This window comes from Nesoenas mayeri, assembly GCF_963082525.1.
Source record: "Nesoenas mayeri genome assembly, chromosome: 21".
Classification (NCBI taxonomy): Eukaryota; Metazoa; Chordata; class Aves; order Columbiformes; family Columbidae; genus Nesoenas; species Nesoenas mayeri.
The window spans coordinates 2,781,046-2,792,904 of record NC_137571.1 but is presented as its reverse complement, the minus strand read 5'-3'; the positions used below and the strand labels follow the sequence as shown (position 1 = coordinate 2,792,904).

Sequence of the window (11,859 nt, the reverse complement as noted above, 5' to 3'; positions counted from 1 at the left end):
GATTTAGGAACAATTTCTTGCCCAAAGGGCTGTGGGGCATTGGAACAGGCTGCCCAGGGCAGTGCTGGAGTCACCAGCCCTGGAGGGCTGGACAGACGGACATGAGGTTCTCAGGACACGGGGCAGGGACAGGGGTGGGTTATGGTTGGACTCGGTGATCCTGAGGGGCTTTTCCAAGCAAAGTGATTCCATGATCCATGTCTGTCAGATCTGTCGGGAACCCACTGGAAAGTCGGCGTGGGGGGGCGGCTCTCGCAGGATGATCCGCTGCCCCACGCCAGCTCCCGGAGCTCCTCGGTTCCTTCTCCCCCTCGGTCATTGCGCCGGCCCGGGGTGAGGCTGGGGACACCGAGCGGACAGCGGCGGTTGGTGTCCCGGCACACGCACAGCTCCGGTTCATCCGCGGGACCGGGACGCGGGGATCCCGTTGGGCGGGGGGCGGTGCCCGGCGCGGCCGCCAGGGGGCGCTACCGGGAGGGGCGTGGTCTAATAGGGGCGTGGCCTAATAGGGGGCGTGGCCAATAGAGCGGGGTGGGAAGGGGGGCGTGTTCTATAGGGGCGGGGTGCACGAGAGGGCGTGGCCGATAGGGGCGGGGCGGGCACCGGGGGGCGGGGCCCGGGGCGGGGCGGGGCCGACACGTCCGCTGGGCGAGCGGCGGGGCCGGGCCGGGCGCTGCGGCGCCATGAAGGAGTGCGAGTACCGGCAGATCCCGCCCGGGGTAGCGGCACCGGGCACACCGGGCACACCGGGCACACTCACCTCCCCGCCTCCCGCAGCCGCCGGCCCGGATCGACCCGGAGCGGCCCGGCGGCCCCGGCGGAAGTGGGAGGTGTTCCCGGGCCGTAACCGCTTCTACTGCGGCGGGCGGCTGATGCTGGCGCGGCACAGCGGGGTGTTCGCGCTCACCCTCGGCCTCATCCTGCTCACCAGCGGCCTCTTCTTCGCCTTCGAGTGAGTCCGCGCTGCCGGGCCGGGGGCTGCGGGGCTCTGGGGTGTCCCCTCCATCTGCTGGGGGTCCCTTTGGTGTCTCCCCCCGGGATCAGGGACTAATGGGGTCTGTCCCTCGGGTCGTTCCCCACGGGGCTCTCTGAGCAGCTCGGGTCTCCCCCTTGAAGCTCCCCCCTTTTGGGAGAGTTCCATCCCACCTACACCCTCGTGGTGGGCTGGGGGACACTACTCTCACCCCATGGGAGCCCCAGTGTTCCTTCCTTCTTCCCCCTAAGGCATTCCAGCCCCCAGTCCCACACTGCGGATGGTCACTGATTCCCCTTGGCCTGTCTAGGGGGGTTGGAGGGGTGGGCAGGGGCAAACCTGCACCTCGTTTGCTCAGCCTGCCCCAGGAGGGGTTTAACATCCTCCCAGGTTCTCCTCCTGGTCTCTAGATACCTCCCAGCCTCCCCTCTTGCTACCAAGAACTGGTCCAGAATTGCAGACAGGACCCCCCCGAGACTGATGGATTTGGTCCATAGCAGCAGCAGGAGCAGCAATTCTGTTAAAGATGCCCGATAAATGGCGAAACCCTTTGGGGTCCCACCTTGAGGGTCTGCGCTGGAGCGAGAAGTGGGACCTGCGTCCATCCCAGCCCCCTTTCCCTTTGGAAAGCCGGTCCTGGGAAGCTCCCACACCCCAAGGGAGCGCAGAGCTCCCCGTTACATCCTGCGCTGCCCGGAGGAGCTGGGGAAGGCGCTCCCTTGGTGCTGACACCGCGGGGGCTCTGCTCTCCTGCCTCCGTGTTTCTCAGGAGGCACCGAGCTTGTTTTCCCCGCGACGCGGGGGGGTCACGGCTGCCTTCGCATCCCGGCGTTATCTCTGCCGGCCTCCCAGTAGAGCTGCCCGCGCCTGCAGGGAAATGAAAGTATTTGATGGGATTAGAGGTTCTGAGAAGGAGCTGAAAGGGGCCGGCAGCTGCGGGAGGCAGGGAGGGCATCCCGGCACAACAGCTCCGCTCTTAGCGTCATCTGTGCCTCTGTGCCAGCTTTCCTGCCGGATTGGGGCTCATGGGCAGCACCAGCACAGTAAGGGCTTTGTACGGGGCCAAGCAGAGGACATCTGCTCTCCCCTCCCTCCTTGCATCATCACTCTTTCTTCATTGAACATGCCCTGGGGCTTTCCAAATTGTTATTTTAGCCATGTGCTTCTGTTGCACGGGTTTACAGTTTGCTGGATGGACAGCAAATACATCTCGCCTGCGTCTACCGCTCACGGTTTTTTAATGTGATTTCTCGTTGCCTGACAGGGACAAGTGGCATCTAGAGATTCCCCCAGGAAAGGGGCAGCGATAAACTCGCATTTTGGAGGCTTTTCTGTCCCTCTGTCAAGGAGGCGACGGAGGGGCCGGGCAGCAGCGTGGGGCTGAAGGGGTTTTGTTGCTTTGTCCCGGACAGCTGAGCTTGGCGGTTGAAACAAAAGTTGCTTAATCCTCTCAAACTGCAGCGCAGACATCAGGGCTCAGGCCGCTCGTCCGTCTGCGCTCGACTCCGGGGGCTTATCGGGGCTTATAATAGCAAATCCCTCTGCGGAGCAAGGGCTGGGAGGGGATCCGGCAAAGTCCGCTGTCACCTGTCACGGAGCGGCCCTGGCGTGGTGTGCGATTGTGCTGGTCCCCGTCTGTGGAAGAACAGCCCCAGGTTGTAGCAGAGCGAGTGCGGGAGCAGCAGCGTCTGCCGGGGTAGCTGGTGACAGCACTGGGAGGTGTCCCCATCCACACCGCGAAGGGCACGCGGGTCACCCAGGGACAGCAGAGCTGAACCAAAGCCAAGTTCCCCCTTGGCTTCACGTGTTGGAGCGAACAGGATCGCGGTCTCGCCGGTTGCGTGTGATCCGTGTGTTCCGGCGCTGTTGTTGTACAAGGCGATGGGGCTTGGGGCAGCTGGCGGGTTTTTGAAACGCGATTCTGGGTCTCGGGAAGGGTGGATTGTGTGCGGGAGCCGGTGCTGCCGACTTAGTGCTGAGCACCCTGCCCTCCCCATGCTGCTCTGATGTCCTTTGGGCTGGATCTGGCTGCTCCAGAGCTTCAGCCCGCCCTCCCGTGATCATCCACAGCTCGTGGTGTCCCGGCTGGCGGCCAGTTCTGCAGCCGTGGCCGGTGACAGTGTGGATTTCTTTTCTTTTAACAGCTGCCCCTTCCTTGCCAGTCACCTCACCTTGGCCATCCCCATCATCGCCGCCATCCTCTTCTTCTTCGTCATCAGCTGCCTGCTGCAGACCAGCTTCAGAGACCCGGGAATCCTGCCCAGGGCCACCCCCAGCGAGGCCGCGGACCTGGAAAAGCGGATCGGTGAGATTTCCGTTCCCTCTGCTGGGTTTGGCTGGGGCGCGTGTGTCTGTAACACATATTTTGGGCTCAGTCTCTGGAGAGAAGGCCGGAGTATCAGATCACGAGGGAGACCTGATTGTGGCCTTTCCGGACTTAAAAGGGGCTGATAAGAAAGTTGGGGACAGACTTTTGAGCAGGGGCTGTTGTAACAGGACAAGGGGTGATGGTTTAAACTAAAGGAGGGAGATTCAGGCTGGACACGAGGAAGGAATTGTTGCCCTGAGGGTGGTGAGAGCCTGGCCCAGGTTGCCCAGAGAGGTGGTGGATGAACCATCCCTGAGACATCCCAGGCCAGGCTGGACGGGCTCTGAGCACCCTGAGCTGGTGCAGATGTCCCTGCTCATGGCAGGGGTGGATAAGGTGACATTTGAAGGTCCCTTCAACCCACGCCATTCCACGATTCTTTACTGTACTGGTTTCTGACAGCACACTAATGTCTGTCCCCATCACAAAGTGCCACGTCACGCTGTTGCAGCGGTGGCCAGGACGGTGTGGCAGCGGGACGTGTGGACCTTTTAGATGTGATCTGTAGTAGCAAACGGTTTGGCAGAGCTAACGTGAGACGGCTTGGATCCGTCCCACTGAAGGCAGTTGCATGGCAGTAATTCTGCATCTGACTAAAAAATGGTTTAAAATCTCCTCAGAGCAGTTATCCGCGTTTCTATTTATAAATGCCTAGAGCAGTAATCTGGCTGCAGATGCTGCCTGATGTGCCAGCTGTTACTGTTAATATAATCCGCTTATTATCCTCTTAACACGCTCACTGTTACATCTCTATTTCCCAAGACTTCCTCAGAGCTAGAAAGGTGCTTTTCTACGAGTGACTAAAAGGAATAACCACCAAAATTGCCAACGTGCTGCAGAGTTTTTGCAGCTCATGCTTTTACTGAGCAGAGAAACACCCTCCAGCTGCCATCCCCAGTGAGTAATCGAGTGCTAGAACACAGGGGTGCAGCTCCACTGTCCCTAGAAATCCTCAATTTTGACCTTGGAGAGGAGGAATCCTCTTGTGCTACTAACGCACATGTTGAATTTCAATGAAATCTGCCCGGAGCAGTTGAGACCCGCTTGCTGTGCTCCTGGTTGATGGAAATCCACCCCTTGAGCCTGGTGATGCTGGTTGTGGGTGGCTGAGTCGTGTGCTGGCAGCGGCACTTCCACCCGAGCTATTCTGTGATGCTGTGATACGAGGGTTTGTGTCTGACAGTCCCTCCCTGGCCTTGCAGACAGCATGGGCACCTCCACCTACCGCCCGCCGGCGCGCACCATGGAGGTGGTCATCAACAAGTACGTGGTGAAGCTCAAGTACTGCTACACCTGCAAAATGTTCCGCCCCCCGCGCACCTCTCACTGCAGCGTCTGCGACAACTGCGTCGGTGAGTCCGGAGAGGGGAGCGCTGCTGCCGCCCCGCGTGTGTGTGTCCCATCCCACGGCAGGCTGAGCAACCTGAGCTGGTGACGATGTCCCCGCTCGTGGCACTGGGGGAGCTGGGGACGCCGCTCCAACCCCAACTGTGATTCTAAGCATGGGAGCTGTGCGTTTGGGGATAGCCTGGGGTGGTCATGACTCCTCCTTATGCTGGCACAACTCTTGGAAGGCGTTCGGGGCCGTGTTTGGGTGGGAGCCGTCTGGGGTGCAGGCATGTGACGGGTTTCGTTTGCTCTGGTGTCCTGTGGGACAGTCACCGCAGTCCTGTTAGTCTGAAACGCAGCCCTTTCATTAGAAGGCGGTCGGGAGCGCTTCTAGATCTGTTGTACCTGCCCCAGGTTCCCAGGCAGTTTCTGTGGTTTTAGGGGCGTATCTGTGTAACTTTGCAAACTATTTTCTGCCCCGAAGAAGGTGGCGGGAGCTGATGGGCACAAAGGGAGCGGCGATGCTGCGCGCACACCCCGCGCTGCTGCCTACCGGAAAAACCGCTGCACTTGCCCCTTTCTCTCTCAGTTTTAATAATGGTCGATGTCACCAGTCACAAGGCTGGTATTTATGCCGGGTTTAGCCTTTGAGGATAAAAAAAGGCATGTGAGCAGGCGGCAGGGCGAGTCCTTGCGAACGTGCCGCTGCAGAGAGGTTCTGGTCTGGGGGCGGTGGGTGGAGGCTCCATGTGTAGCCCCTGGTTTTGGGAGGCTCATTTCGCTCTGTGATGGGGCACGAGGTGTCGGGAACCCTCACCATGTCCCTTTTGTTCCAGAGAGGTTCGACCACCACTGCCCCTGGGTGGGCAACTGCGTGGGGAAGCGCAACTATCGCTACTTCTACGCCTTCATCCTCTCCCTCTCCTTCCTCACCGCCTTCATCTTCGCCTGCGTCGTCACCCACCTCACTCTGCGTAAGTCAGCGCTGGGTCAGAGCCTGGGGATGGTCTGGGTGGTTTACACTGGGCTTTTTGGGGCAGGTTGCCTGAAAAAAAGGAGGTTTTGGGCTGCAGGGAACCACAAATCCACCTGCACCTCACTGCAGAGAGACCTGGTGGCCGAGTTGTCCCCCAGAGCAAACGAGCTGGTGGGAGCATCCGCTCTTAACCTGGCGGGGAAGGTGACTTTTGCTCATCAGCCCCAAATCTCCTGTATCTTTGTGTCTTCATGGGCATTCCTGCAAAGCTACAGGCTGCAGAGGTTTCTCGGGCAGACCCACACGGCCCATGGGCGGCCGGAGGTGCACGGCTGCCTGACGGGACGTCGTGCCGTGTCCTGTTTCGCTTTGCAGGCTCTCAGAGGGATGGATTCCTCACCACGCTGAAGACGACCCCTGCGAGATATCCTTCTGGTGCCATTGAGCACCGAGAGGCGCAAGAGCCCTTCGCAGGCTCACCCTGCGTGCTTTCCACAGCTCAGTGTAGTCCCTGAGCTACCTGGTTGGGGCGGGCAGGCGTCTCTTGAGCCGCCGGCTGCTGACATGGCCAAACGGGGAGGACTTTTAGTGCAGCACCAGGGACTAAGGGTGGGTGACAAACCTGTTTCCCAGTTTACAGACCGTGCCTGTGGAACGGCACAGGGAACGGGGAGTTTGCTAGGTTGGACTATATGGGTTCTGAAGGTCCATTCAACCCAACAGCACAGACTCAGAAGCCCTCTGCCTCTCCTCGCAGGGTGACTCTGTTCTTTATGGCTTCCTTGACTCTTTATTTCACTGTGTTGGAACTGGTGATCTGTTTTTTCTCAGTCTGGTCTATTTTGGGCCTCTCAGGTTTTCACACTTATTTAGTCGCCTCCAACCTGACAACAAATGAAGATGTAAGTACCTGGATGTTTGTCCTTCTGCAGGAGTGGTTCTGGTCCTTCTAAGGTAGAAGTTGGGGGGTCGGGGCATCCTTGACTGTGGTATCTCAGTAACGCTGCCTGCATTGCCTGCGATATTCCACTGCAAAGCCTTTCCAAGGCGGTAGTTTTGAGTGGCTGAGGGGGGGCAGCAGGACCACGCAACATGTCCTGCTTAGCCGTGTCAGGCTGTGGGCGTCACACGCTGCGATGTTAGAAACGTCACGTGCGTGTTTTTTCCAGTCTGTATGTGGCCTTGCTTTTAAAATTAGGAGCTCCGAGATGAAAAGAAAAAGAGGGTTGGCCCTAGAGATTTATTTGGGTGTTAACCTGGGACATGGGTGATCTTAATTCAGCACCCCACCTAACCACAGGTTTCCTCTGAGACCCCGGGCAAGTCCCTTTGTCTCTATCAGTTCCTCATGTCTAATAGGCAAATAATGTACAGACGTGTCCTGATGAGCTTTGCCTTAAAGTCTGGGGCGTGTGCAGACTGCGAGGGCCAAACGGGTGCCCTGAGCGGGGCAGATGTACGGAAAAGCAGGATCTGTCTGATCCTCAGAATCAACATTCACCCTTTGGCTAGAAGTGCCTGTAATCCTGGCTGGAAGCTTCCAGCACTGCACAAGGCAGGTTTGCATCCCTTTTTTGCCTTTTTTCCCCTCCCTTTCCCTCTCCATCTCTCTGTTACGCTCAGAGGTGTTGGCAGAGACACACAGCCCGTGCCAGCGAAGCGGACGGTGGTTCCGCGAGCACCAAGCGTGTGGCCCGTGGCCTCAATGGCTGCGTTGCCCGCGTTGCCAACCTTGTGCTGCAACTGCGGAGGGGAAGTTAAAATCAAAACAAAAGGAGGAAACGGGGCGGTGAAGGGTTCGCTGCAGCCAGCGGCCTGAGACCGGTGACAGCATCTGCCCACCCATGTGCCCACGCTTGGTGCGAGCGAGTTTCGAATCACAGTCCCGGCGGCAGCTGCTCGGGGTGGGGACGGATGAGGCCGTTTCCTCCGGTCGCAGCGCGGTTTGGGAATCCCCTCGCTGGTTGGAGCCCGGGAGGGACCCTGGGCCAGAGCTCTGAGCTTTCAGCCTCATAGACAATGAGGAGGAGGTGGCGATGAAGATGGGAACACGGACAAGCATGGGAGGGACGCAGCTTTGGGGTCTGCAGCTGCAAGGTTGGACCTTGGCAGAGGCAGGAGCAGCAGGGGAATGGTTTTAAACTAAAGGAGGGAGATTCAGGCTGGACATGAGGAAGGAATTGTTGCCCTGAGGGTGGTGAGAGCCTGGCCCAGGTTGGCCAGAGAGGTGGTGGATGAACCATCCCTGAGACATCCCAGGCCAGGCTGGACGGGGTCTGAGCACCCTGAGCTGGTGCAGATGTCCCTGTCATGGCAGGGGGGGCACTGGGGGGCTGGGGAGGTCCAACCCAAACCATCCTGTGATTCTATATCACTGTCTCCTCTGGCTGCCGTTCCGTGTCCTGCTTGTCAAAGCGAAGAGAGGGAGGACATTTGCAGTAAGACAAAACCTTCCACCTCCTGAGCAAGGGTTTGAACCGAGTGCTTTATCGTGCAATTAGCTGCTGTCACGTCTTTCCTGTCTTAATCTGCGTGTATCCTTTCCCTTCCAGATCAAAGGGTCCTGGTCAAATAAGAGGGGCTCAGAGTTTGCCAATCCCTACAGCCATAAAAGCGTCCTCACAAACTGCTGCGCGGTGCTGTGCGGACCCTTCCACCCCAGGTGAGAGCCTCTGAGCCCCACGGCATTGGGAATCACATCCTGCTCTGTGAGAGGGGCCTTGCAAAGGGCAGATTTACCACGATTTGGGGGAGACTGTGTCAGCACAAACACATCAGCTCCCATGATGATGGGGAAACAGTTTCGCAGTCTCTGCAGAGAGCAGCTGGAGAAATGTCTTAAGGGATAGAACTGTTGCTTCCCCTGTGTTTGAGCTCGACCAGTTCGGGTCACTTTTGGTTGTTTCAAGGATATAAGATAAGACACATCGTGCGGTTGAATGAGGGGAGAGTGATGGCACCAAAGGGCTCAGCAACAGAAGAAATTGTTCCTAAATCCAACCTCAACCTCCCCTGGCGCAACTTGAGGCCATTTCCTCTGCTCCTGGCGCTTGTTCCTGGGGAGCAGAGCCCGACCCCCCTGGCTCCAAGCTCCTTTCAGGCAGTTCAGAGATCAGAAGGTCTCCCCTCATGATTAAATGCTCAGTAACACCCCTCCTGAATGCTCCTGCCTGCAGCACAGGATTATTTCTCGCTGCTGTGTCACCAGAGGGTGCAATTGGGCAGAGTCGGGCCGGTGTCCCCTTACCCTGTGCTGCAGGAATTCGGGACCTTCCCGCCGGCTTGGAGCCCTCAGCCTGTCCCAGGGCGCGCGGGGATCCTGCAGGCGAGTTTATTCACTGGATCCCATTTGGATTTAGTGGAGCGTCGGCAGGGAGGGTGTCCGAGGCTGCACAGCTGGAGTCGGGTGTGTTCCACATCTGGCCCTGAAGCACCCCAAGCTTTTTGTTGGATTCGGAGGCGCTGAAATACCAGCACCTGGTACATTTGTCAGCTCAGGGAGCCAAACTGTGCTGGGAGGTTGTGGCAAGAGAAGAGCGTTTTACTCCCATTCTCTCCTCATTCGTGCTGTTTTCCTGTTGTAAAGCCCCTTTGCCGGTTCCCACTGTGGGTTTGTGGTGACCCAACGCCTGAACTGCCCGCAGGCTCTTTGGTGGCTGCACTTTGTCTGCTGGGCTGGGAGCTGTTGTGTGTTACCAGCACCCCCGCGATGCTTCGCTCACGGGACAACCCTTCATTCCCTGACCCCCTCCCCGTGCGCCCTTCCCTCTCTCTTTTCCAGCTTGATAGACAGGAGAGGGTTTATCCAGCCAGACGTCGGGACCCCGTCCAGTCCGAAGAGCGAAATCCCATCCTTCGGAGCCAAACCCGACACCAGCATGGTAGGCAGCATTCCCTAGCCCCGTGCTGCCGCGCCTGCGCCTCGCTCAGCGGTACCGGTACCGTCCCTCCGACCGCCTCCCAGCCTTGGGACAGCCCTGTCATGCAGAGCTGCCAAAGACCCGGTCGAGCCATGCGTTGCCTTTGGTTTTGTTCCTATTTTTTTTATAATTAATTTATTTATTATTTTTTGGTTATTTGTTCCACTGTGATGTGGCCGGTCTGGGATTTGAACTGATAGAGCGTGGCAGCATGCAAGACCCTCACATGTGCAGAAAATGGGGGGTTCCTGCTGCGCCGGGGAAGAAAATAGGTCTGGGGAGCCCCCAGAGTATCTGCTCCAGGGGTCACTGTGATTCCGGCCCAGAATAGACCGGCAAATGGTTCCTTCTCTGAGCTGGGCTGTCGCCCCTTGTCCTCGGGGCTGGTGGAGGTGTAAGTTGTTCCCTGGTGTCCCCGGTATCTGTGAACACCTCCCGCTCCTCTGTGCCAACGCGGGGGCTCCGTGTTGTCTCTCCTGGCCGGGCTCTCACCTCGGAGCAGCTTTTCTTCTCCAGAAGCTGCTGTGCCTCTGCAAGTCGGGGCTGTTCGGCTGTTCGGCTGGGGGGACTCTGCCTCCCAGCATAGATGTCCCAGCTCCTGGTTTTTTGGTTGGTCACTGGGGGGTTGCTAAAGAACTCGTGGTGTTTTGGCCCTGCCGGCCAGCAAGAGAACATTTTGCAGCAAGGACATGAGTTAGGGTGACCCTCCTGTTAACGGGGAAGAAGAAACACACAGTGTTCTGCGGCACTCGTCACAAGATGCTGCTTGGCACGGGTACAGCTGTAAGGTTTGGGCAGCTCAGCTTGCCAGCAAAACCCAGTTCTGTCCCGGCTGTAGGACACCGAAGGGCACCAGAACAGCGGGTGAAATCCTGCGGCTCGCGCCCTTCTCGGGTGGAGCTTTGCAGAGGAGGCGGAGAGCGGGTGCTGGTTGCCGATAACCTCCCGTGGCGCTCTGGTTGGGGTTTTGGCCGGCAGCCGAGCGCAGGGTGTCCCTGAGCATCGCTCGGGGCTTACGGGGCCGGGACAGCCCTGCGCACCGACACCGCAGCGCGGAGACCAGTCACAGCCCTATCAGCAATACTTGAATCGCGTTATTAAAAGCTGCTGGATATTTTTGCACAATTTGTAGAATGTTTTTCCCCTACGTAGGACATTTTATACTCGGTGCAGGTAGCGTTGTGCATGTTGGCACCAGGCTTGCGGCGGTTTGTGTTGAGCTGCCTGGTTAGGTTTCTGTGGGTCAGACACATGTCTTAACCTCAGGCAGAGGCAGCACACGTACGGGGGGGCTGCCTGTCCCCACCAAAGTCCCCAGCGCTGTGCTTCGGTCACTGCGGGTGACTGTACCAGCCCACACACAGCTCCAGAGACCTCGCTGCTTGTTTGCTTGGTTTGCCCCCCCGGGAAGAGCCCAGATGAGAACACAGCAGCGGAGGCTGCTGAATTTCCGCTGGACCCTGCCAGCCCTGCAGCTTCGTGCCATCTCACGGGCTTTAGCATCTGGAGCGGCCACTCTGCCCTTCCGTCCCCCTTCTCCCGCAGGGATGTCCCCAGGGGGCTTGTCCGGCCCTCCAGGAGCCCCGAGGGGAGAGGGTCTGGTGCTGGGGAGTGAGGAGCAGCGTGGGGGGTGTTATCAGGGGCCAAACTCCTTCCTGTTTTTATTTAAACCAGTTTCCTTTTGTTACTCAACATAATAAAATTATATTTTTAAAGAGTTAACCGCTTGGATTATTATTTGATGTCTTTCAGACAGAAGAGGGCAGGTGTCTGGGTGTTTAACATCTCTCAGGTGCCAGCTGGACTCTATAGGCTACAAGGGACGCTCAGCAGCAATTGCTGTTGCTGTGACTTGCTGGAGCGAAGGGGTTTTTCTGTCCTGTGTGTCCAGGCTGGACAGGGTCTCGTCTCTTTCCTCAGAACCCGTCCCCCCAGCATCCTTTCCCCAGCCACTCGGTGCAGCCACCGCCATCTGCGGTCCCGTCCCTGCCCCAGCCGCCCCGGCAGATGTCGAGGTGCATAATCTCTGGTGTCTTCCCCAGGAGGACGCCTGCCAGGACTTTGCCATTTCCTGCACAGCCTGACGGGATCCGTCCCCTCCGCGGACGTTAGCCCTGCTTTCTGAGGGTTAGCTGGTAAGAAAGCGCTTTCTTCTCCCCCATCATCCACTACATCTCATCTCCACTGCATGAGCCCGCCGAGCCCATCGCCCTCCAGCTGTGCGGACACCGTGTGCCACATCCATCCATCCCACCCGCATCCCGCCGGCGCGAGGGGTTTTGGCGTCTCGGTG

At 58.4% G+C, this 11,859-nt stretch overlaps 1 protein-coding gene across 1 annotated transcript; it reads left to right on the top strand.

Moving 5' to 3' along the window:
* Positions 1–674: 674 nt before the first annotated feature.
* Positions 675–11,116, top strand: ZDHHC18 (zDHHC palmitoyltransferase 18). The gene is made up of 8 exons (XM_080357633.1): positions 675–952; positions 3,118–3,278; positions 4,544–4,693; positions 5,507–5,644; positions 6,022–6,070; positions 6,446–6,548; positions 8,199–8,308; positions 9,428–11,116. The coding sequence occupies exons 1-8, from the start codon at positions 684–686 to the stop codon at positions 9,543–9,545; spliced, it is 1,098 nt and encodes a 365-aa protein (XP_080213759.1). The 5' UTR covers positions 675–683; the 3' UTR covers positions 9,546–11,116.
* The last annotated feature ends 743 nt before the right edge of the window (positions 11,117–11,859 follow it).

What these genes read in the sequence shown, in the direction of transcription:
- ZDHHC18 (XM_080357633.1), top strand. Translation starts at nt 684, where the DNA reads ATGAAGGAGTGCGAGTACCGGCAGATCCCGCCCGGGGTAGCGGCACCG. An exon ending in GGCCTCTTCTTCGCCTTCGA is followed by an intron (nt 953 to 3,117) that starts GTGAGTCCGCGC and finishes TTCTTTTAACAG; the next exon opens with CTGCCCCTTCCTTGCCAGTC. An exon ending in CTGAAGACGACCCCTGCGAG is followed by an intron (nt 6,071 to 6,445) that starts ATATCCTTCTGG and finishes TCTTTATTTCAC; the next exon opens with TGTGTTGGAACTGGTGATCT.